Source organism: Python bivittatus, unplaced genomic scaffold (assembly GCF_059951505.1).
Source record: "Python bivittatus isolate LINGU-HERP-01145 unplaced genomic scaffold, Pbiv_v1 ctg000120_np1212, whole genome shotgun sequence".
Classification (NCBI taxonomy): domain Eukaryota; kingdom Metazoa; phylum Chordata; class Lepidosauria; order Squamata; family Pythonidae; genus Python; species Python bivittatus.
The window spans coordinates 7350282-7377560 of NW_028277037.1; the positions used below are offsets into that span (position 1 = coordinate 7350282).

The 27279-nt window shown below is 39.0% G+C and overlaps 1 protein-coding gene across 13 annotated transcripts in view; it reads left to right on the forward strand.

Moving 5' to 3' along the window:
* Positions 1-27279, forward strand: part of MAGI2 (membrane associated guanylate kinase, WW and PDZ domain containing 2) — a 659127-nt gene that overhangs the window by 581809 nt on the left and 50039 nt on the right. For all 13 annotated transcript variants that reach the window (XM_088134918.1, XM_088134917.1, XM_088134920.1 and 10 more), the window contains 4 exons: positions 2439-2631; positions 10534-10782; positions 21061-21246; positions 23573-23711. In XM_088134918.1, coding sequence (XP_087991044.1) covers positions 2439-2631; positions 10534-10782; positions 21061-21246; positions 23573-23711 — 767 coding nt within the window. The remainder of the gene's footprint in view (positions 1-2438; positions 2632-10533; positions 10783-21060; positions 21247-23572; positions 23712-27279) is intronic.

Consider the following 27279-nt stretch of genomic DNA (forward strand, 5'->3'; position numbering starts at 1 on the left):
CCCTTGAAATAAGAAAGAAACATTTACACATTAACTATTTAACTGCTGAATAAGAAGACAGGTCCCCTGAGGTATACCCCTGAGCTAGTAACAGTGGCATCAGCAGGAAGGAGGGAATGAAAAATTCATGAAAGAAGCATTGCAACTTTACAACACAAACCTCACTCCTTTTCTACATGTGTTTTAATGTCACATACACACCCAAAGGGACAGAGTTGCACTGCCACACTGATTTTGTTATTCTTATGAAAGCAGCAAGATCCTATGAATACCACTAACTAATAATGAGAAATAATACAGCTGAACTAACTGTCAGCCCTTCAAAGTAGTCCAGACTAGGAAACCAAAGTCATGTAGGCTAATAGTCCTTTTGTTATAAAGCCATTGTAACAGAATCTTGCAAGTCTGAATGTACTTCCCCTCTCCCTCCTTTTATATTCATGAGAAGTAGGGAGGGTCTTGTCTGAGATGTTTCCTCAGGTTACAGTTCTGGCCCAGACTCAGATTTTTTTTCTTTTTTATCTTACTGTTGTCTTGGTATCCGCTCTTCCTCCTGTTCCTCAAGGTTATTCCTCTTGTCCATTACATCAATATTGATGTATATAATTCCAAAAAAAGGGATGGATAAGAAAGACTTTTTGCAGCTGATGCTGGTCTTCTGTCCCACTCTCTATTTATCTTTTATATTAAGTATGCTCTGACATTCCAGAACCTTAAGTTCTTCTTTGTTCTTAGTGACAAAGAATAAAAGAATGTCTTTTTTTCTTTTTTTTTTAATGGTGTTTTTTTTAAGGATTGGATTCCTCAGCCTGGAAGAAAAAAATATGTAGAATCTTTAAAAATAATGGGAAAGCCATTGCTTTATGTAGAGAATGCCTCAGGAAGTACTTCTCAACTAAAGTCAGCTGTTCATCAAGAAACCTTGGTAGGATGGGGGGGAAATGTATATATTTTCATTGGAAAACTGAGCTCCATTGGAGTGACATTACGATCTTAGATGACAGTGCTAACATATTTGCCTATGAAGTAATCTAATATTGTGCTCAGCGTGCAAGACGCAGACCTAATGGTATCCCTTCACTACTGACTGATTTATACACACGCCTATGCTTCCCTTATGATATCTGTCAATGCTTCATCAGGTGAAGAATGATTCCACTGGAAAATGTTATTCATTTGATTCATATTCTCAGTTGAGCTGCACACTCAGTCAAGGGTGATTTTTCTACGAAAGCTGAAGTGCATGCAGTAAACATTTGCTGTGCAATCACCCTAAGGATTGCTCTGAAGCGCCTGGATACTTGATTGTATAAATAAACCATCAGAGATCAAGCACCTTACAAAGAATTTTCATATCACTTGACGTGCAAAGCTTTTTAATCAAGGTGATTCCCAAAGTAAAGGGGCACCCTTCTGAAATAACTGATCACTGCATCACTCTTTATGGCCTATGAGGTTTATCACTGCTTAGGGACTGATAGGTACATTACTTCTTTCCTCTTCTTGTACGAAGTCTCCTCATTTGAGGAATACCTGTTGTGAGGAAGAACCTACAGCAACTTCCATGATACTGCTTCATTTATTTAATCACGTTACCGCTAAGGTCCTTAGATTCCCAGCTCACACATTATAATAGTCCATCAACTGTACCAACCCCCCACGACCACTACCACCATAGCAGGGAAGCAAGCCAAAAGCCAAGTTCTAAAATTAAATGAGATGTCAAAAGATAAAAACACATTTCTCAGAACATTTATTTCTCATCTGCAGGGAGCAGAAACTTCTTTAATAGCACAAGTGTCTAATCAACATTGTACAACATAAAATGTATTATCAGATTAAAACAGAATGAGATGAGCAAACTCTACAAGAACAGGCAGTTGTAATTATCTTGTCATGAAGCCTTCAGGAGTTCACACACCACTCTTCCAATTCCTTCTAAAACAAGAGTCCTGAAGAAAGCAATTTCTCCAACTAGGGCATGGGGCATAGGTTACCTATAGCACGTAAAACCTTTTTAAAAGCCTGAATAGCTTTGTCCTGAAAACTCTGAAGTTTCCAGCATCCTGTATGCTTACAGACTTAATTGCATGATAATTTATATTTTTAAATTTTAAAGAATATCCGTTAAGAAGAATTTCTTCAGCACTGTAATTGTCACACATGTGTTGCTCTTTGGATTATGAATCTCAGCCCTCTTTAGGAAACATTGTACGTTTAATTATTTCAGAAAGCTTCCGTTATTGCAAATGAATAGGGACATTTCTCCTTGGCTTCTAAGAAGGATGACTCCTGAATCCAATCACAAAAACACACACACACACACCCTGGAGTGGAAAAAAGGACATTGCATTCTACTCATTGCACAAAACATTCTGGGAGTTCTTTGGCTGTTTTTGTATTTCCACCTGTAACATTATTTGTGTGTTCTGACTTAGATTCTGATTGGTGCAGTAATTGCTATGGGCTCGGCAGACAGAGATGGCCGCCTGCACCCGGGCGATGAGTTGGTCTACGTTGACGGAATCCCCGTGGCTGGCAAAACTCACCGATATGTGATTGATCTCATGCACAACGCGGCTCGAAATGGGCAAGTGAATCTTACTGTGAGAAGAAAGGTGCTACCTACAGGTGAGCTGAGGATTTTGATGGGGGGGAAAAGACAGTATAGAACATATTTATGTTTCAGCTTTCCCTTAGAGCTGTCCATTGGACTTGGCATGTTTCATCTTCTGTTGTTCTGTCTTACCACTACCCAGCCCGCGTTCTTCTGGTTAGCTGACGTATTGTCGTCAGTGCTGTGTCTGTCTTTGGAACCATCCTTCCCAAGTAGGATCACTAGTTGTGAAGGCATGCAGCATATTTCCATTCCCTACTCCACCCCTTCTCCACCTAGTAAGTCCCAAGGAGTGAGGACCAGGACATTTGCCTTCTCTTTAGCTACCCCAGCCTTGTGGAACTGTTCCCTTCTCCAATATAAGGACGGCCCCATCTCTGTTAAGATTCAGGAGGGAAGTGAAAACAATCCTCTCTCAACAGGGTTTTAATATATATCTTACCAGCTGAATATATTTCATTATATTTATATTATAGTTTTATTATTGTGTTATGCAACCTTCAGCAGCAGACTATTTAGAAATGGCTGGGGTGGATACTGAGAATGGTTGTTAGTAAAGTTAGATGGTAGGGCTGTTTTACCGCAAATCTTATTAGCAAAGGTAGATGACAGGAATCACTAAGAGTTGACATGGAGTTGATGGCACATAATAAAGAAAAAGATGGCAGATGTAGGATTTTAGAGCTGATTTCTTTTTACTGTGACTACTTTTTACTCCTCCTTGTGGGGGAGTTGGGCAGTGATATAAATCTGATATATAAATAAATAAATAAGTAAATAAGTAAATAAGTAAATAAATAAATAAATATCTCATGGTCTATATTGATTCTATTGCTTTTTTATAAGATTATCTCTTGTTAGTTTTTACTTTTTAATTTTGTTTGTAGTTGGAGGGTGGCTTTATAAATAAAAATATTGGTTATTTATTTGTGTGTGTTGCTTTATGCTTTTACTGTTTGCTTTTTATTCTTGGAAGCCTGTCAGACTCTTACAACTGGGAGTGTGGCATAGAAATGTAGTTCAACTTTTTCCAGTTTGTTGGGTCTTTTGGTGTGGTTGTTTTTAAAAAGATTTATTTTTAAAATGTGCATTTTTTTTTTTATTTGCAACTTCCTCTTATACACAGATCTGTTGTAGGTAGTTTCCTCTGTGTAGCTGTTTTTTATTCCTATTATTTATTTTATTATACCCAACTAATTAAACAAAAATCCCATACATGCTTAAAACGGTATTAATAATATAATGTAACCTCAAGGTAATAATAATAATGAAAAGGAGGGATCAGAAAAAATCGGGAAAGTTACATTAGAATAACTCCAGAACGTTTGATAGCTACTCAGAATCCATGCCTCCTTGTTGAAAAATACATAAATCCCTAATTCAAACAAGTGTGCTTTCCTAACGAGCACAGTCACCTTGATGATTTTTTTGACCCAACCTGCAGACACCCCTGCTCCACTAACATTTGGAGTAGAGCCCTTCACATGTTGCCAAACCCCTTTAGATCCTCGAAGAGATACAAGTTGCACAGCCCTACATGAACTTATCCATGAAGTTCCTAAGAGCTGAGGGAAATATTTTTTTCATCATGTTCTATCTCCATAGCATTATGTGCTAGAATTTTCTAGCATATTGATAGAGTGCCCTCACGACGTAGAAAATAAGCTGCTGAGTTTATCTAACGGGAAAATAAGACTTCTTTTTGTTGGCTTTCGGAGGAACAATATCATTCTGTGGCCTTTGGAGCCCGAAAAGGCTGTCCACCATTCTTTAAAACTTGAGTCATACATCTGAAAACTGCTATCATTCTTCCAAATGTGCAAACTAGAACTCTGTGAGGGTGGCCACCACATAGAGAGGTATAAAATTATTACTATATTAAAAAGTAACAAGGCCTCTAGTGCCTTAAAGATTAACACATGAATTCTGCCTTGAGCATTAATGGATTGTATCCACTGCACATTTGTTTTTGTTGCAACAGAGGAACACAGCTACCCTTCTGGACGTTATTATATTAGCAATTTTATTTTCAACTCCTTACCTAATGGTCCCTAAAATGGAATTTGCCTTTTTCACAGCTGCCTCACAGTGAAAGAATGCTTCCATGGAGCAATCCACCATGATTCTTTCCTAATTATTCCTAATATGGAATTTGTCTTTTTCACATCTGCCTCATACTGGGTTGATACTTTCCTTGAACCAGCCATCATGACCAGACGAGCTTATTTTCTAGGCAGGCAGACTAGTGAAATGCTATCAACATCATGTTGCTTTTGTTTGGGGGAACACTTTTCATATTGATGGTTTTGATGGTTGCTTTCATTGAAATGTATTTGCTCAGTGAATGTCCATTCCTTCAGTTTGGAAAGAACCCTTTATTTTCACCACAGTAGCAACCATGAATTGCACATTCTCACTGCTCACACTTAATTATGACTCTTGTATGGCCATGCTAACAAGGTTAGCACATCCAAAAGCTTTGAGAATCTCACTTGTTATATTCTTCCATCAGTGGAGAATGTCCACTTAGACCTACTTTCTATTTCTTCACTCTCCATTCCATAAGAGACTTGCCTTCATATATTCTCATTGAGAAACTTTTAGGGAAAGATGCATTAAGATATTTAAATTCATCTAAAGGTTGCACACCCTCAGATACAAAGATGCTCAACTGCAGTTCAAGGGAACATGAGTAAGTCTTGTCTTGAGAACTGATATTCAACCAGGAACAGGCAGTGATTAATGCAGAGGATCCCTTGCATTCTTCTTAATTTACCATCTAGGCCTGGTGATTTATTAACATTTAATTTATCAGTAAGACCCACAGTTTCAGCTATTGTTTCTGAAGTTTACTGTATGACATAACTTCACATGATTTAATCACAGCGCCACATTCTATGGCTTCTTAGAATTTAATTCCACTGATTGAACATGAATTAAAATCAGATTCTAAGCTAAGATAAATGTAGAACTATTTACGACTGCACTCAAAAGTACTTCTTTTAGCATTTCAACTTGTTCTTATCCAATTCTTTTACTTACATGCCATTAATTAAGCTTCAGGGCCACTGGAATTGGAATATCAGGATTCTGTTTATGTTCATTTTTAAAAAGTTTTGCTATCCTTTTTTATATGAATTATTTATATTCTCATTTAGATAAAAACGATAGCCTGCTATTGTAATTAGTTTATTTCGTTTTTTCAGACTGATGACCATTTTTATCATTCGGTATTTAAAAATAAAACAAGAAACTGGTCAAGTTAAAATTATAAATTAAATTAAATGAATTAAGCTAAACATGATAAGCAGTGCAACAGTATACTTGTCTACTCAGAAGTAAGCTCTTTTGTCTTATTTCCCACTAAGTGAGTATAGAGATGCAGCTTCTGTTAATTAAATTAGTTTCAATTAATTTGTTCCCTTGTTTTCAATTAAATATTACTAATTTTAGCTGGATCAAGGCCATTTAACTCCCTCCAGTTTTCCCTAATGCAGCAGAAGGAAGGGGAAAGAAGAATAAGACAAGATCTATTTTCAGGAAAACACTTCAGCTTTGAAATCCATTTGTTTCACACTGAAGCTGAAGACTACAGCACTCCGTGCAACCTGACCCCATCTGTTTACTGGGAGTGGGAGTTAAATGACAAGTATTGAGTAGCATACTTACCTTCAGCCTAGGATCTCATTCTCCCAACTAATGACATCTTTTACAGATTGCTTTCCCAGGGCATTTGCAAGCGTGGGTAATGAGATGAAATGCCCATCACAGCACTGTGAGGCAAATTCCGTCATTTACATACTTGCATAAGATGCAAGCATAAAATGGTGGAACCTGCATCGGAATGTCACAGCATATTTCTCATCATTTTGGCATCATGGTGGTTAGGAAGAGATGCCTGTAATTGCTTTCATTACATATCAAGTTTGTGTTTCAAAATCTGGACAACATTCGAGTCTTGAGGGAAATCAGAGAAATTCAGAACAGATTGGTGTTTACCTATGACCACCTTTTATAAATAAAAACTCTCCATGATGTTGGGTCCCAAACTGATCCAAAGCTCTGTACTGCAAACAATGATGCTGTAATGGCTCAGTAGTATCATTATCATCATCTTGGGGTGCTTGCCTCATTTTGAGGAGAGAAGAAAAGGGTTGGATTCACTGACTGATAGGTTTGTCCTCAAATCAGAATGATCCTTGTGATCAAACTACCATTGGTGCCCCAATCAGGGCCTTGACCAGAGACCAAGATCATAAGGACAATGCCAGCTGAGTGGTCATTGAGCAACTCAAGGAAGGATAATGTGTCTTGGTCAAATTACAAGGGCAAAAGATTGTTGTGAATTTAAGGAAAGCTGAGTATGTTTTTTTTTTAAAGTTGAAAACCCAAAAAATACATGAGAAGAGGCTAAACTCAAATGAAAGATTGGATATGGCTGCATGTACTGTTCCTGTATTTTTATAATACAGGAAAAAAGAGTTGCATGGGTCCCTCACATCCTGACCTTTAAGAAAAGAATGGATGTTACATGGCTGAGAGTATCTAGATGGTGGGAAGGCATCTTGTACTTCCTAGTAAGAGTTTTTTCTGAGCTTGAAATGCTTTCATATTTCTGAAAAATGGATCTAGTATGAAGTGTTGCCAGAATGAGAGAAATCTAATTAACCCAAGTATAAAAGATCTAGCTTATTCTGAAAGCATTTAATAGTCTAGACTGCACTCTAGGTTTAAAGAGTCATCATGCTTTTAGTTTAGTTTTTTTTATTTTTCTTTTTTAAATGAGGAATAGAGTTGCCAACTATTAAAACCTGAATAGTCAGGAAATACTGACATTTGAAGGAAGAAAGGGATTAACGTGCTCCTTTCTGCAGAGAGTATAGCCAACCTTTAACTCTTTTTTTCCGATGAATAGATCTTTCAGAATAGATAGAAATCCAATAGCAATATAAAATCTGTTCTATCTAGTTTATCATTTTTCCTGTAGTTAATGGGAATCAGTTGCATTCATTTACAGCAGAGACAGCTGTCAGTAATTCAGTGGGGTAAGATAATTTCCTTTCTGTTGCACCCACAGTGACATAAACAGCATTCAACCTTCCAAAACATGACAGCCAGAAAATGAGATTTTTCTTGTCACTGACTGTGGCACTTAGTTTTAGCATTGGTTCAATAACTTTGGGAAATTTTCAGTTCTAAATGTAGTGGCATAATCATTGTTTGGTGGGATTTTTTTTCTTTCTTTCTTCCATTAATGACTTTATACCAAAGTTCTGCAAGGACTGCTAGAGGACACACTTCCAGGAGTAAAGAATAATTGCCTTGAGAAACACTTTTCAACTGGAAGGGTTTTGCTTCTCATACGGAAGCGTGAGTAAAGTAATAATCTGTGCCATATTTGGATTTGATTTTATCTGATTTGAAAGATCAAGGATGGTTCCATTATTTATTTGACAGCAAGCACATGACACCTGGCTAAGAGCCAACATGTCACTCAATCTATTGCATATTCACATAGGAATCAATACTATTGCATTTATTGTAACATGCTTTGGGCAAGACATTAGGGCTGTGAGAAGCATTCAAGGTTTGCAAAGCATGTTAGCACCAATGATGCCTCCTTCTTGTAAATGTTGAAACAACTGTATCCTTCTGAAGGTTTCTGGAGCAAAGGCTGGTCCTACTCGTTTGCATATGGGAAGTCAACATGTTGGATCATCCATGAAGTGAAGAGCTATGCACCCATGCACACACAGTCAGGGACAGCTTTCAAAGCAGCTGCATCAGCATTTCAAAAGGAGGAGCTGCTTTAACCTTTGGAGAAGTAGTTCTTCAGTCATACTGAAAAGCATCTTTTGAACATTTGAGACCTGAAATCCTCCCAGCAGGCAGCATTTTCACTCTCAAATGTTCCTAAAGCCCGTCAAAGGGTTTGCTCTCCCTTCCATAGACAGAGGGGAAATCCTTCCTGGGGCTGGAGGAACAAAGCTCAAATCTTCTGGATTTGAGCTCCGTTCCTGCATACCACTGAGAGGTTTCCCTCCATCCCCTTCGCTTGCAACCTTCCCTGCATTGCCTTTCTGGGGAAGCCAGCAGAGAAGATTGCAAATGGCGATCACATGATTGCAGGGCACTTGGCAACCGGTTGTAAATGTGAGCCAGTTGCCAAGCATCCACAATGTGGCCACGTGACTGCAGAGGGACAGCACAACATTTTATGATGATTGGAAGTGCTTTACAGGCTGTACAGGCTGTAAAGCACCCTTTCCAAGGCCGTCGTAACTTTGAACCATCGTTAAACAAATGGTTATTAAGTGAGGACTGCCTGTAATCATATCTTTGTAATTTTAGATGTCCTCACATTTTATGTAATTTTAGATACTACCTCATAACCTAGACATAAATTGCTCCTTTTGGACTTCACTCACAGATTCTAATCAGGTTGTTTTATAGAGGTATTTTAATTTTGTCTTAAATTTTATTTACAGTCTCTTAAGATAGATTTATAAGTACTCACAAAGCACACATAAATACATTGCTTGTACTGGTCTAAGGCTGTATTAAACTGACACAAGGGGTCCCTGGCTTCTCTTAAAGATGCCACGTCTCATCCTTCCACATCTGAATCCCCTTTGCACTCTGTATTAAGGGTGCAGGTTTCAGCTGGTCTCTGTGACTTCTCATTTTGCCTGGGTCTGCCTTCCCTTCCTCTTCTTTGGCCAGTTCCCCTCCTTGCCCAAGGAAGGACTCTGTGCCCAGTCAACCTCTTGCAGCAGCAAAAATCCATGCGGCTCCTAGGGAGGCTTTCTAAATAAGCAGCAAAAAGGGGGCAGGAAGAAGCCAGCTCCTTTGCACACTTACAAGAAGCAGACTTTGTCTTTTTTCCCTAAAAAACCACTCTTTGGGAAGCAGAGAAATATGCTTGTTGTTTATGTTTGGGAAGTTTCTTTAGTGCTCATTATGAAAAGTTGCTTTATAGAGGCTTCCCTACCTGCCCGTTTCTGGTTACAGGATAGCAGCATCCATCAACCACATCAACCCAGAATCCCACACCAGCAGACCTTGGGAAGGCTGCCATGGGTAAAGGCTCCTGCTGCCCAAATGGGGGAGGGAGAAGGAGGGTACTCTGCAATGCTATTTTATTTGGAAATGTACATATACCCATAAAGCAAAGATTTGAGTAGAAAGCACAGATATATGGATTAAAATTTAATGATAAAAAGTGAATTATGTTTGTTTCTTGCCCAGCCTAACCCTAATAAAGCCATTGACTTTATTAATGGAGAATCGTTTACTAAAGTTCATTTATCGTTTAGGGAATCATAGCACCACAGGATTTAGGAAGCCCTGTTCCAGCCCTTTGCTGCCAACTAGTGGTCATCTGGGTTTTTGCAGCCAAAATATGGCAACCATAATTAATCATAGTGACACAAGTATAACTACTGTAAGCAGATTCTGTGTAGGTATCCAGTTCTTCTTAGCCAACTCATCTGAAGCAAGACTCCCACTGAACGTTTTTGACAAATTTATTGAAAAAGTAAAGAATAAGGTTCCTGAAATCTCAACGAGATTACTTCCATTTTAGAACCCAATTTATTATTCTATTTGTTAGGACAAAGTCTTTCTTAGGTTTTCCTAATAGTGTTCTTAGGAACCAGCAAGTTGGCTGCTCTCCTCCCAGATAACAGAGGAATGAGCAGGTAACTGCAGATCCTGAACCTTTCTGAGGCTCTGAAGTTACTATTGAAGTAGGTTAGGCCCCAAAGCAATAGACTACCTAAAATAAGCCATAAGGTTCATTCCATGATTTGAATCGAGACTCACCAATACTTCCCTCTTGAAAGAGAGAGTCCATTTTCGAATGCAGGAAGTAGTAGAAAGAGTGTTTTCTGATCCTTGTGCAATGTCTTTTTCAGGAGAACCATGTCCAGAGAATGGCAGAAGTCCAGGCTCTGTGTCTACCCACCACAGTTCTCCAAGAAGTGACTATGCTACATACGCTAACAGCAATCATGTTGGGTCAAGTAACAATGCTACACCCCCCGAGAGCTTTCCTTCACACAGCTTGCAAACAAGCGATGTCATCATCCATCGCAAAGAAAATGAAGGGTTTGGCTTCGTAATCATTAGCTCCTTGAACAGGCCTGAATCTGGGTCAACAATGGGTAAGTTGAATCTTCATGCCAATTATTCCTCCGAGCCCTTTATTAAAACCCTGAACAAGTGATTTTGCTAGCAACAATAGTTGCAGACTATTTATCCATAGAGTTCAGCATTTATAAACTGTTTCTCCCTTGGTGTCCTTGGAGTCAACGAAACTGATTATTTCACAGGGTTGTCTGTCTCAAACACGCCCAAACACATAGGATTTAAAGAGTTCCCTATCCGTGTGATTATATTTCTATTTAGGCCATGCTGTGCAACTCTAAAGATATGAATAAGCAGCAAGCATCATGTCTATCAAACAAGACCATGAACAATCAGTTTAGTTATTTGCAGGCATCATAAATTTCAGAAGTATAAAAATGTTAGACAGCATAAAATGCCCATGTATGTCCGTAACATCTCATATTTCTGGTGGTGCTTTTCGAAAAGAATGTCCTGCTAAATTACTAGTGCTAAATTACCTTTTTTACTACTGTGCACTTACATGTCACTTACGACGAAAATTTCTGTAGTGAGAGAGAGAGTCATATATTCATCATGAGAACAGACTCCGTGAATCATTCACCCCTGTGCTGTAGGGGTAATCTGCCAGATAACTCACATAGTATTAAATTGCACCATTAGTGGCTTCCCTGAGAAGACAATGAAGAAAAATTAGAGATATGTTTTACTTGTGGTAGTTCAGTCTCCTAAAATGACATGCAGGAGATGACGCCTAAAAATCCCTTTCAAGAATATAACTTGATATCGTTTGTATGATATGTTTACATTCATACGTAAAGGTATGCTTGGATTTCATTGTAGAAATTTTCCGTGGGTTTTGTTTGTTTGTTTGCAGTTCCCTTGATGCAAGCTTGATGTTTTGAGAATTTAGTGGGACTGTGGCCACACCCAGAGTCATTCTAAGCCTTACATCCCAGAGGACCAGGCTGGAAGACGTCACTGGATACAATCAAGAGAAAGCTAAGTGAGCTTATGTTCAGTTGAAATCAATGAGATTTAAGTTCAGATATAAGCACTTAAGCCCCATTGATTTCATAGTTAACTTTCTCTGGATTGTGCCCACTGTATTTCAGTATTCTCCTAATATTTCCATCTGTAGTAGAGGCTGTCCAGATTATAATATTCTTATTCATATTAGAATTAGCAATATTTCCCATACTTCCTATGGATTATCAAGAACCCTGTGATTGTTTTGTATCAGCTGGTCATGGGGTACAAAATATTGGATAGTTAACCATCCCTTCACTTGTGACTAGCTATGCTCTCCCCAATGAATGAAATGGGAAATTTTAAACAAAAACGTATGGTTTTCATAGTTATGAATCGTAGGCAGTTAGAGGCTCCAAAGAGGTATTGTTGCAGATGTTGAGAACTGAGAATATGTGAGAAGAATAGAACTGACCACCACCATTTAGGTTTCTATTACTTTTTAAAATGCCATTTTTTTATTCATAAGAACTTGAAGGTACATTTACATTTCTTAGGCTTAATGTTCCTCTTCCATCTCCAATTTCCTTCTCCTTTGTTACTCAGATTGGAGCCATTATTTTCTTACCTTCTAGAAGCTCTACCCAGGAATGAGTCTAGGAATGACTACATAGGATCTTTTTTAGGGGCATCAAAAGTTTATTCCAAGTAATCCCTTTTTTCATCTAGTCCATTACTGAATGCCCCAAATTGTCCTGTGCTTCAGACAGATAGCTTTGCCAGACTTTTCTGGAGAATTGTGCCTGGGACCCTTGTAAGCCACTGAGCTACAGACCTGATAGGTGATGCCCATGGGAGATGCTGGCGTAGGAACTCACATCAGCAGTTTTTCTATTAACTGTCCACCATCTGCTCTCTTAGCTATAAACCTCAGCTTAAGAAACTGGTGCAAACCAATACACTTTACATGGTTGCTGAATGTTGATGTATCAATCAAAACGCAGAGACGCAGTGAATTATATAGATAGTATTTTAAGGCTATTCTAATTAACAATAAAACATATGCTGGGCAGCTTACAAAATCTAAATGAACAGTTAAAAACATAAAACAAAACATGACACCCAGCCTAAAAGCAAAGATAACAATAAAAACTTGACAGAGGCCCCACCAACATATTAACCCCAGGCCTGGGACCAGAGCCAGATCTTAAGGGCTTTCTGGAATCCCAGGAGAGCGGGTGCTATCCATATCTCTGGGGCCATGACAAAGGAAGAACGCTTCCTTGGTCCCACAAGATGACAATGTTTAATAGAGAGGACCTGGAACACATCCACCCTGCCAGAACATACCAGACAGTCAGAAACAATTGAAGACAGGCGGTCCCTCAGATAACCAGGCCCTATGCCATGAGTTTATGCTCTGTGTAGAATGATAATTCATCTCCCTGCTACAAGTAGTTAAAAAAAAAATACCAGAAATGCACAGCTCTTCCAGGCAAGGTCCCCAGACCACAGAAGATCACTCTTGACCTAAGTCTCAAAGGGGTTCTTATTTAATAACAGCCCATCCAAAATACATTTCCCAACACAGCATGCCTACAGACCATGCTTCAATAAGAAAATAACTGTGTTGTGGCCCCTTCCCCTCCATCACAAATGATCATGTTGTGGTAGTGCTTGTGATCAGTCTGAAAATAATAATAGTTATGATTGGCTCTGAACGTAAGGCACAAAAAATGCTATTCCTCATTCTGATGAACAGAAATCATTGACACCCCCCCCCCAAAAAAAGGTACTGAAAGTTCTGCTTTTCTACTTAGGTGCCTACCAGCATTTATAAGGAAGAAGAAACACAGAAGCGAAGTTATATTCTAAAGGATTAGCAGAAAGAATTACTTAAAAATGAAAAATGTTACTAGTTAAAAGATAGCGATTACCTTTATCTGGATAAAATGGAAACTGACTTGCATACTTTCAGTATAGGCCACTAGATGTTCAAGCCTAATGGACAAATGGAAACCACTGGGGGGATTTGAAAGAATGAAGGACCTGAAGTGGCGTCTAAACACAGCCAGGACATACTCTGGATGTCCACCTTCATTACAGAAAATGTGGGCATCGATCAAAGCCTGTGTACCATCATCATTGTGGATTTTGTTTGTGGAAAACAAAACTTTTACGGGCATCTAAATCTAAATTGAAAAACCCAAAAGAGAAGAAAGAACATGGACATAAGGAAAACCACAAAAGAATAAAAGGTCACACGCTTTAGCAGAAACGGTCAAATTTGGAGAATAAAGAACAGATGGCCATGCGAGGGGAATAAGGATTAGAGGCATAGAAATGGCAAAGTATTAAGCTGGGAATTGGAGCCCCACATAAAGGAAGGTCACAGAACTCCATCAATTTGGCCACAGTAGGGTCATCTGGAAATTGGATAAGTAGAGCTTCATAAGGGGAAGCCAAAACCAAGGCAAGCAAATAAACGGAATTAGGCTCAACAGAAAATACATCATAAATTAAACACAATATTCCTTTACATGATATACTATATTAATGAGTTTACCTGCTGTTACTGCTACCAATATTGTAATTCTTATTAAATACAGTATATACCTGTATGTATGGGTGAATGATAAAATTATTCATGCATACAAAAGTTAACAATCTTTTCAAGCCCTGAACAACTTGCACAGTAGCTTCCCCTCTCAACTGTTTGAAATCTCATGAAATTTCTGGCATTCAAAATCCTATGGGATTTGACAATCTTGCCACATCTCAGTCAATTCTGAAAAATTAAAACTAATGCACACCTCCATAGGTGCCATTTTTATTGCTTTTAATGGATACCATGGCATCCAGGGACATCATTTTTCCAAAATTGATCTACTATATAAGTGCAGGGCACAATACAGACCAGTGGGTGCAAAATACCCCAGCTTATTTTAGTTTATTATATATTAGGCGGCCAGTGTTGATTATATTTTTATGATCAATATTAATAGCAACGAGCCAACATGTTTACCAGCATTAAAAGAAATAGTATAAAATGGGTATATAAATAGGCACGTGTCCAGTGAAAATAATCTATTCCCCAAAAGCCAGTCAAGATGAGACTTTTGTAAATAATGCTATGGACAAAAGAGAGTGTCAGGTACAATTGTCCCTACCTCATGACTTCTCATGAAAATTGAGAAAATGCCATTAAAATGTATAACCCTAGCTTATAGGTTTTATGAAACAAAAATAAGGAGGTATATTTTGTGTAAGCTCTGCTTACAATCTCTCACTCTCCGAAAATGAGCAGAATGAGTTTGAAAGATGCAGACCAAAGATGCTGAAGGGTCTTGATTCTGACAGTAACATGTGACTGGATCTCTTCACTACCACAGTCATTTGTCAGAAGATGAAGTTCTCCTCTAGTCCTTCAGTGCCTCATTGCTATCAGATGGTAGACAGATAATTCAGGGGGTTGGGAGGCTTCCCTTTGCTCTTAGATATCTTCTAATTCTGGCTCAGTATCTCAGCTGAAGTAATTTTCAATTACTTCATACCAACTTTCTGTCCTTGCTCATTACCCCTTTGTGGCGGGCTCAATTATTGCTTTGGTCAATACTTGTTTGCTTCCAGATATGGCCTCAGAAATCTGCTGTTTTCCCTTTCTGTTTTTTTAACCTTGTCAGTGGGGAGCCCACAGCAAACCACAGTGAGGCCAAAATGGTGGCATGCATCTAGTGACATCATCACACCAAAGTTGTCTTACATACCCTCTTACCAGTGTACATAAGTAATGGCAGTTGTGTAGTGATGAGGCCATGCGCATAGCATCATTTGCTCCCTTTGCCTCCCCCAGATGCCCACACATCTGAAGAGGCTAAGATTTCAGCTGCTGAAGGCTGCACTTAATGATTTTGGGGAGGACAAAGGCCATAGCAGGCAGAGGGTAGAAAAAAATGGGCAAGGCCCTGTGATTCATATAATGGAACCAGGGTTTTCTTTTTTCCCTGGGTTGGGGGAATAGTTTTATTTCCTTTAAAAAAAAAATGTTTAGTTTGTTTTAGGGCTTCTGTATAGTTTTTGCATGGTTTGAACAGTTTGAAATCTCAAGATGCCATTGCTGTCTTAAATCGTCTGATATAAAGGCCAATAAAAGAGTTATCCAAGGCCATGAGTAAAAAGTACAAATGGATATGGAATCATTTCCTTCCTTGCTTCCAAGTTTAATAGAACTATAGTTTAAAACTGGTTGCGAGAAATGTAAAGCCTACAGGGGCATTGTATCAGGCGATACATTCTTACACCTTATTCATGAATTAACAATATATGACAACTTTTGGTTGACAAGCACTCCTGGGATTTCCTAACATGAGAAGATTGGAAGAAGCTTGCCAAGAATTATTGATTGTTCGTCTCAGGCATAAAAGTGTCCACAGGAAGCAAGGCAGTCCTACTGGGTTGTTATTTCTCCCAGTCACATTATGTCAGACTAAGAATTAGAGCTAAATGAAAGTTCATACATATTTATGGAGAACTGAAGACATAACAAATGTTTCCGTGATTATCATGTAACATATTGAAAGCACATTTCTGTGTACATTTTTTTAAAATATTACAAAAGTTATCTGCCAGAATTTGTAATAATTACAAGAAAAGGCTTTTCCCCCTTTCTACTCCATCACTTCTAGCATGTACATACTATATAAGAAAAAGGTGAAATGAGAGAAGGCAGGAAAGTTATTTTTCACAAAATGCAGCCTCTGAACTCTTAAGGGACGTACTGCACACACACAACCGATGAAAATGCACTATATGTGTTGAAATGAGAAATATTATTTGCCTGTGACACTAGCTTGTAACAACCAACACTTTCTTGTGCCATGCTGTGACATTGACTGGAGTTCTGTCTGGGCTTAGTGATCTTCTGAGACAGAGACAGATAGATAATTGGTGACGATGATGATGGTGATGGTGATGATGATGATAGACAGATAGATGATGGATGGATGCATGGATGCATGGATGGATGGATGCATGGACGGACAGACAGACAGATGCCATATTTTGGTTGGCATTCTTTTTTTTTTCTTTTACTAAGTTATTGTCTTAATAATCAAACACTAGTTTGTATTTTTGCTTACATTTGTTGCAGTCACTTTCAATTAAACAAAGCAGACCCTTGTACTGGAGGAAGAATAGATGGGAAGATTTTCACTCCGAAAATCTCTTTTCACTCTCTTTTGCAATGTATACCTAGAAAATGCCTTAATTAATTTGAGCGGGGCAACTGGGCAAATATCCCTTTGTATATGTAGAGTTCCACTGGGGTGAGCAGGGAGTATCCCTAGAAACAGACGTTTCCGTGCACAGAAAACACATTCGCATTCGTAACCAATCCTGGGAATGCAGTCTTTGGTTTTAATCATGGTCTGAGAATGTACGATACAACTGCTTTACCAGGTCAGGGTTTGGTCATTTTTATTTTTTCCTTTTCTGTCTGTTTAACTGCTCAAAACTGCCCTGCCTGGCTGCTTTCAGAGAGAAAACTAGGGTCCATATTTTCTTTTCCACTGGAAAGAGAAGAATTAAAAAAAAAAAAAAAACAGGCAAGGGAAAGGAATAGACAGCCGTTCTGCTTTCAGTAAGTAAATCTCTGCTGATTTATGAGCCGTCCCCTGAGGATTCTTTTGGTTTAAAAAATTAAGCAGTGTGTCTGCATGTTTTATGCACTTTCTGTCAAAATTAATAGATGAGTGAAACGGCAGTCAACAAAAGAAGAGCATAAGAATCATTTCACGTATGCCTAAAAATAGGAATATTTCGCGGAGTTAGATAAATGTAGGCTGGGTTTAGCATCAGGTAGTTTCCTTAGCTCTATGAAAATCAGTAGTATGATGGCACTTATCCAGTGCCTTCTTACATATCCTCATTGAATTTGAGAGCCCGTTAGCGGGGGCGCTGGCTGAATCCATCGCTATGAGCAAAATGATGAACGCAGCATCGTACCGTTGCAATGTCACAGAGCACTCACAAAAGGGGCCGAGTTTGGGCTGCACCAAAGAATCCCTGCTTTCACCGTTTGCTCTTCCTTCCCCCCTGCAAAAACTGCTGCTCATTAGAACTACTTTTTGATTTACGTTCGGGGTGGCTACGTTTAAATGTTTGTGTTATGGCTGCCATTGCTGGGCTGAGCACAAGTTGCATTTCATTATACTTTTCCTAAAAAATTGCTTTTCGAAGTTGGCAGTCTCTGCTATACCTAGCTGTGGAAGTCAGGTTTATCCAGCTTCATCCAGTATGTTTATCCATAACATACAGGTGAAAAGGCAACCAAGCTGTCTAAAATCAAAGGCTACTACAGACCGTTTCAGCAATCTGGTCTGACTTCTTACAGTTCAGATCCCAGAACGAACCCTATTTTTATTTTGTTAAATTAACAGATGGTGGGGCGTCTTCTCTTCCCCCACTTTAGATGTAACATTTTGCAAATGTTCAGACGTTTCGTTTCTCTAAATGTGCCCGATACTTGAAATGGCTTATGGAAAACCAAAGCATTAAATCAAATTACAGTTTGCTTAATTAAAAGTGCTTTTAATGGTAAAGCAGTAGAAATTAATGAGAAGTTAATACTGTGCTGAAAGCCGTGCATCATTATCTAGTTGCTAGGAGAAAGCACAATGAAAGCAGTTTTTCTTTGAAAAACTGTAGGTCACCAGTGCGTTTTAGACGTCATCACTGATACTGGTTCAGGAAGTGTTTGAGGAAAAGAGAGGAAATTAGGGTAGAAATCCCCAAATGCTCCAAAATGAGATTTCAATGTTAACATAACATCAAAAGTTTTAAATTGTCCAGTGAAGAAATTAATGAACTTATAATTTAAAATCCATAAAAGGGAGTTTGAGCTCCTAAGTTCAATTCAGGAGTTTCTTTTCTGATAAAGGATGTTGCTTCAATTAGAGGAAGAGACCACACTTTGCCGTAATGAAAAATGTTCCATAAGTTCCATAAGATTTTTTTCCCTCTATGTTCTACAGAGAGAGGATACAACTGTATTGTCCCCATACAAATAAAACATCTTGTTGAAGAATTTCCTTGATGCTTTTAGGACTGCAAGTGTAAGAGCTTATTCAGATAACAATTCTGTGTGTGCTGAATTCTGTACGATTAGGAAGTGATAGAGCTATACATTTCTTGCTCTTAGAACATTCAAAGCTCTTGCTGTGGTAGACCATGTAATATAATAGCATTACGTTGTAGGATACCTCTGCCTTATAGTTTATTCCATATCTTAAATAACATACTTCTGGCACAATGATTTGTTCTGATGCAACTGGCTATGTATTGGTTGAAATTCTTATGCTAGGTCTCCAAATTCCTGTTGGCTCTGCCTGTATGTATTAAGGCTTTCCGATTTGGCAGTCGTATAAGTCTAATACATAAATAAATTGAATCAAACCTTTAAACACATTATAGCTCTGTCAAACAGAAGTTGGGAGAGAAGGATGTTGGTTTCCCACCCCCCATCCCCTTCACTCCATACTAAAAGATGAGATTGGGTGGCAAATATTCCAGGCAACTGCCTGGACCATTTTACTTGTAAAACCTCAAGTTTTTACTGTATTTGGATATCTACTGATAGCTCAGAAATGAAAGAATATCAGCAACATTAACTTTTATCACCAGCAATGTCTTACCTTCTCACACCTGTTGGTATTCTGGTCAGGTGTTGCAATGTTGTCAGCATCCATGACCCTTCAACAAAGACTGTCCATGTGAATCCTTGTCATGAAATCAACATGTCTGCACCGTCCATGAAACAAACTTGGAAAGCCAGAATATTAAAGGATCCCTTCATAACTGATGCCTACTCTCTTCTTTCCGTATCTCTCAATAATCACATTGTCAGGCACCTGCCAAGGTCCAAACTCCAACAGAACCTGACTCTCAGAATCTGCCTTGTCCTGGCTGTGACTCTTCTTCTATGCTGTGATTACCCAAATGTGATTACCTCGCTGTGATAACTGTGCATCTATACATCAACAAATATATAACCACTGACACTAGAAAGAAGGGTACCAGTCATCATTAGTGTTATTCTTGCTTGCTTGCTGCAGTATAGGCTAGTAAAAAATCAGTGCTACGGAAGGGGGCTACTAAGATCATTTTGTCCAAAGATGGGTCACCTATCCTATCCAGCATAAGTTCCCTTGATAACTTCATTGAATGGTAATTTATTCAGTAAATACATACTTAAATTTAGACTGCATTAGCAACATGAACATCCACAACGCATAAACAACATTGCATTGAAAATCTTTGTTTGCCCAGTGCTATACTGAAATGAAGCCCAGCTTCCCTTTAATTTATTTTATAAGCGACTCTGGGCAGCTCATAAAATCCATAAAAAGAGTAAAATAATTAAAACCCACATAAACGTAAACCAGCAACCTGGACTAAAACAACTTTACTCAGAGATGTTTCGTATGTGAATAGTTAATAATCCAATGTGGATTAATCCAATCCCTTTTAGGGCCCCAATATTTATTGGGAGGGCAAGAGTTTCAGTGGGCAAGAGGATAATGCAAGTGGCCAGGACTGAAATGATCTAGTTTTTTCTTTTCTTTTCTTTCCCCCTCAATGATGAATATATCTTTTTGGATTTGTTTCTAACTGTGTTCCGTCATGTTAGAGCATCCAGTGCAGATTTTGTGTGTTTCCAATCTCATAATGGTGAGAAGCAACCTCATGCCAACTACTTTTGGTCAGGGGAGGTTTCTGAGGGTGCTTCAGTAGTCATGTCTTTTTTGTAGTTGCAACAATGGTTGAATAGTTTCTGTCCAGCAAATTTTTCAGGTGCCGGCCTGCTGCAAGTGTCCTAAGTTTTCTATCTTTATTTTTGTATCTCTTTTGTTTCCTCACCCATCTTCAGAGAACTGGCAAGGCTTTCTGTGGCCACCACTGCACTGTAGCTAGCATGGAAGGGCCTTCTGAAATGGCGCTGTATCATTTTCACCTTTAACAAAGACAGGAATATAAGAAGGTATTTTCTCCAGATATAATGGCAGTCAGGGATTTTGAAGATACGGCTCTTCACTACTTTATTATTAGCATTAGTTCCAATAACACGGATTGAGCAGCTGAAATTTTGAATAAAAACACAAGCAGTATGACAATGGAAGCCTGGACAGTAAAGAAGCCAAAGTGAAAGAGAAAGGCAAAGCAGGAATAACTTACAGAACTCAGGCAGCTGGTCTAGACATTTTCCCGTCAAAGCCATTTTGTCTGTGTATAAACATTTATTTGTTTGTTTGCTTGTATCTACCCCATTGTGTCCTTCTTTTCTCTTCTAGCTGTACCCCATAAAATAGGCAGGATAATTGATGGGAGTCCTGCTGATCGCTGTGCGAAATTAAAAGTCGGAGACCGGATCTTAGCTGTGAATGGCCAGTCTATTATTAACATGCCTCATGCAGATATTGTGAAGCTAATTAAAGATGCTGGTCTTAGTGTAACTCTTCGCATCATTCCTCAGGAGGGTAAGTAATTGACCCTTAAAACCCAGGAGGAAACTTGAAGTAGGAACCAATTAATCTGAACTGCTCCCTTGGGAAAGGGAAGAGATTTTTATATGTGTGGGCAGGGCATGACATTATATAAATGGTATTGCTGGATCCCTGCAGACCTTGCTGGAACAGAATCTGAGCCCTTCACAACCACTTCATATAGCAAAAATATATTTGAATCCATCAGAAAAAGCCCTTGATGAAGCATTTAGGGTCTGTTCCTTTGCCTTGTGGGAAAACAAGCATTATATAGTGGTTGGAGATCATCACTACAGCCACTAACAGTTCCAGTCTCATTCCATTTTACATAATTGCACTTCCACTGACGTCAGTTAATTTGCTTGTGCACGTGCAGGCTTTTTTATGGTCATGTCACTGATAACAGAGTCAAAACAAGCAGGGTTCTAACAGATCACTCTGAACTTTAGACATTTTTGCTGTAGTTTCTACCCTTTCATCCCCACCCAGCAGGGGTCTCCACAGGCTATAGTCAAAAAAGTCAAGATGGTAGCCAGTGAGATTGAAGCTCTACATGATTAAAAAATGGCTGGGTTGCCCTTGATCACTTTCCTTGAAATTTGCATTTTGCAGCCAAGAACACTGGAGGGAGGGAGGGAGGGAGGGAATTATTCCAAAGCCCCATGCATCTTCATTTCAGGAGGAGAAGGGAAATGCCAAGGGTCATGAGGAGGAATTGATTGGCTCAGGGTGCAAAGCTCATTGGAAGCCCTATAGCATTGTCAGGTCATCCAAGGGTTCTTGCCTGTGGAAGGCCCCCATATCTGACAGTGTTTTTTTTGTTTGTCCTAAACCCTCCTAAACATTTGCTGTGTCCAAGGATACAGAGATTTCTGTCCGTCTGCATGCCTTTCTAACCTGACTAACTGGGCCCTATTAATCAGGATCAAAAAGAGAAATAGCAATTGTACCTTGATAGATCTTTGTTCTCAGTGCTTTGTGCATTAAACAGGATGTAGATAATGGAAGATGGCCTATGAAAACAACAGAGAGTTTGGGAGCACCTTAAAAAACAACAGATTTATTTGGAGTGGAGTTTAAAGGCATTTTGAAGACAACTGTATGCATGTTCACTCCACTCCTATAAGTGTGTGAATTCTGTTTTATTCAAGTATCCGCCTTCATTTTCAATGAGTACTTTGGACTACATTTCTACCACACCTACCCACGCATGTGAAGTTGGTGGGAAGTCTACACAGGCTAGTGAAGGAACAGTCAGTCAGTCAGCTATTTGGTACATCAATTTATCCTTCAGATTGGATATTGAACATTTATTTCACTTAATTAGATTCAACTGATTCTTTTTGTGCCTTACAGATTTCTATCCCTTTTTTTCTTTCACACTACCATTGCCCACTCTTTAGTATATGGGTGAGAACCCTTCTTGCACTGAGATTCTGTCTGGGCCCTCTTCCAAGATGCGTAGCTGATGATATTGTGTCAGCATTGAAACAAGTCAGGCTGAACTTTTCATCCATTTTTTGTTCTTTGTTCTTTTTTTCTGGAGAGGTTTAATGGGTGGAATTGATGCCTTATATCTTGCAGACTCTTAATACATCAATTTTGTCCCTTAAAACTCTCCTAAAGGAAAAAAATCCACCCAAATATTTTTGTAGGAGATGGGATTTTTAAGGAGTGCTTTGGGTCTCTAAGGAAAGGCACGAGGGATCCATTTCATTCTTAACCTTTTCCAAAATTTCCCAATATTTTTTTAAAATCTTTTCTCAGGTGGTCCTTGGGCCACCAAGAAGGTGCTGAGGGTTCACAAGCCATTATTTGCCTTTCTCTTACTGCATTTCATTCCACTTGGCCACGGCTCCAGCTTGGAAGCTTAGTGTCACCATGGAGAAATCTACCAAAATTTTAGTCCATTAAACACTCACATTCTAATCAGGTGGACTAAAGCTATCGCAAATTGAAATGCCAACACAATAAAATTCATTATGATTGAGGTTCTCTCAGTCGGAACTTTCCAAATGTCCTCATTTCTCTCTCACCTTAAAAAGCACTATGAGAAATGGAATCCATGTGTGTTGATGCCATCTTGGTTTAGATCAGCTCAGCTGATATGAGATTTTGAAGCACAAAAAAATATCAGGTGGAATCTACTAAGTGAAGAGGGATTTCTTTTTAGATCTCATTTACAAATGGTAATAAAAGCAATGATATATATGTGTGTGTGTGTATGGTTTGATGTGGGATTGGTTGCCCCCCTTTTTTCTTCACTTAATGCCATCTGGTGTGACAACTCTCTTGTAACCTCTCTTGTTCGGTCCTGCAGAGCTGAGCAGCCCAGCTTCCGCACCGAGCTCAGAAAAACAGAGTCCCATGGCGCAGCAACACAGCCCTGTGACTCAGCAGAGCCCTGTAGCACAGCCCACACCTCCACAGCCTCTACAGACTCAAGGACATGAAAATAGGTAAGGCAGGAACCACTGGTTCTTGGGTGTATGGAGAAGGTGGGAAGAGCTTACTGGACATAAGCAAAACAGTTCAGCTTTACTTAACACTTTGGTTAGTGCAAAGAAAGATTTCCATTCATAGGCTGGTTTTGTCTTCTCTGCCTCCTAAATCTCACACAGTTCTACAGGATCTCCTAGTTCTCCACAGCAAATCTGGAGAGGCGAGGACAGGAACTACAGGATCCAAACCAGAATCAGCCCCCCAAAAATCACTTCTTCCTTTTCTATAGGGGAAAGTCTTCCATTTGGAGAACTCTTCTCATAGTATTTATGGATTCAACCCTATATGTTAATGAAAGGATATAAAACCGGTTGCTTACTTCACCAACAGAATAGATGGAATTGGGATGCAAAGTCCATTGTAGATGGCAAGGCTATGTCCTTTTTTCATAATAAGAACTCTTGTGATAATTCCCCAAAGGATAAATCATTCTTTACAAAGCTCTCAAATGCATATAACAAATAAAGTTCGTTATAATAAAGCTTGCATTTCTACCACAGAATCCTAAAAATACTATTTCATCCAAAAAGCAGTGGGCAAAAGACATTGGATAATTTTACCACATCGATTTTGTCAGTGTTGACTCCTGGTGACTGCATGGACTTGTTTTCCTAGCAAGATTTCAGAAGTGGTTTGCCATTGCCTGCTTCCTAGGGCTGAGAGAGAGTGACTGGCCCAAGGTCACCCTGCTGGCTTTGTGCTTAAGGCAGGACAAACTGATGTTCTCCCAGTTTCTAGCCTGATGCCTTAACCACTATACCAAACTGGGTCTTCGTGGAAACTTTACTTTAAAATAAATGGTCACATTAAAACTTCTATCATTTTATAATTTCTAGAGAATTATATTTTGTCCTTGGGTTAACTTTTGTCTTGCAAAAATGTGACTAAATACATTATGTTACACAATATCACATCACTTATTTATCAATGTTCCTAATCCAGACTTGGACCCAACATTAAATGACAGTTTCAAAGATTCTCAACTGAGTTGTAAAAAGGACCAATTAGGGATAATTCAAGCAAAGTGCTTCATTTAACAGTCCCACAGAACTGACATTACTATTCCAAACCTCCTTCCTAAGGAAAATATAAGTTCTGTTAAAATCAGTGGGACATTTCCAGATAATGTACTAGTAAATTGGGACAACAGTTTTGCATTTTGTATACCTTTGCTGTTTGGTGAAGAGCAGGCCTCCCTAAGCTTTAGCACAACTTGTTTTTATATTCTCTTCCATTTTAGAAGGTCTCAAAGTATGAATGTCTTTGAACAGGCTTCAGTTAGAATCACTAACAATTTGGCAATACCATTGATGCCTTTATGAGTTCTATCATGGGAAGAAAATGGAGAAGACTTCTAAGATAAACACATAAAAGGGTTAAAAAACATAAATCCAGAATGAGCTGAGATGTATATAAATAGCTGGATAATTCTTTGGCTCTTCAGCATTAAGTAGAAAGAAGCAACTGGAGTCAGTTCCAGGGACGTGCCTCAGCCAAAAAGACCTTCCTCTTATAATCCATACAAACTGAGGGGTGAATAGGAATCACGATTTGACCATTGCCTCCCACTCAACCTGCATGAAACATAGGTGTGGATCCAGGCAAAGAAATATTGAACTGGTGAGGGGAATGCAGATGCTTTCGAAGAGAAGACAGTCTCCCTTGGATACCGTAAGGCAACGAGTTGCCTGTAACCGAGAATAATCAGGAGTGAGTCAAGGGGAAAAGCTGATGTTATTGCCCTTTTGTTTATTATGCATAGAAATCCCATTCAACATTCATGACCACCCATTGCTGGCTTGCTTTATTTACAGGTGGTTGGATGAAAAAAAAATGTTGATATAGTTTAAAGAACTACATGCGTGTATTTGGTTATATTGCCATTTTAAAGCTTATTCTAACGTATTGGCTGCACCCCCCCCAAAAAAAACATCCACTATAAACAAAAATCAGTTATTGAAACAACCACAGTAACAAGTGTAACAGCAAGAAATATCCATCCTCAATGCAACCATAATATGGGGGAAAAAACCTATAATCCCAGCAACTTTGTAATTCACCCCAGGCATCAGTCACTCACCAAAGACTTTCCTAAATAATTCATTTTACAGAAGGGGAAGGGGGCCAGTCTACCTTCCAAAGGGAAGCTGTTCCAAAATGTTGATGCCACAATACAAACCATAATTTCCTGGCCTTAACACCTTCAATTTACAAAACGTGGGATTACCAAAAGCCTATCCTGAGGTCCCTGGAGAGAACAGCTGGAAGCACTGGTCAAATCAACTCCATGTGGAGAAGGCAGTCCTGGCTATTTCTTGATGCCAAGCCAGGTGGGGCTCTGTAGTTCCAGACCAGCACTTGGAAGCCTGTTGGTAGCCAATGCCAGGCTTCAAGCACAGATCCAATATGCTCTTGATCATCATTTTGTACCAATTGCAGCTTCTAGGTGGTCCTCAAAGTCAGCTCCAAATGTAGAGTGATGAGGGGTTGAGCTTATCTAATAAATTTCCGGAAATTCTGGTAGAACCTCACAGTTTATACATTCAGGAAATGTGTTATAATATTTTTCTTCCTAAGATGTGCAAAGGGAATCTTTTTTTTTTTAAATGGCACAAATGATATAGGCAAGAATAAGCTTTGCCTCACTTATTTGGAAATATATTAACTTAATGTAAGCCTGTCTACCCCACTGCTGGTCTGTTACTTACTTTCTGTCAAGCAGGAGAAAGATCTGTCTCCTGAATATTAGTGTCCTCATGCAGGATCTTGTAAGATTGGGACAATGACTAAATGTCTTTTCCTGGTAAGGCATGAGTACTGAATGCACTGGTATTAACTCCAATTATCCACCATGGATTTATCTTTTTTCCCCCTTTTTTCAAAAAAAGACAAGGAACAACAGCTTCCCAATCTCATCTGGAGAGGTTGGGAGAACTAGATAAATGGCCAACTCACAATTCACCCAGTCATCTCAGGTCATGTGTCTCTGGGGCATAGAGATGAATGGGTGCACACCTTCTGATTTAAGCTCTCAGAGTTGAGAGACATAGTTAATGTGTTTATACCCTCAAACTAGAGGTTCCATGATTCCTGCCTAGGAATGAAACTGACGATATGCTCCCCTCTGTTGGTCAGGAAGTAACAAAAATATCCCAAGAATGTAGATCTCAGTTAACAGGCGGAGGAGATAGCTTGGTTAATGTCATGGAGATACAGCCCTTGCATGTTCAGCAGGCAATGGTGCCATGTCGTTTAACCTTTCAATGGAGCAGTGAGAAACTAAGGAGGGGAGAGTGGCAACCAACAAAGCAGTTTTCCATTTTCAAATGTCCTACAGCATCAGTAGGTGATTCTCACCTCCAGCAACCTTCCTCTCCAGCTGCTCTTCTTGCTGCACATACGTTGCGGGACACACCAGAATGGTACCTGATCCTTCTGTGGACATCTCAAACACCACTGCCTTAGGAATAGTGTTCTACTCTTCAACAACAGGACCCTCAAACCATATGTTTGAAAATGAAATGC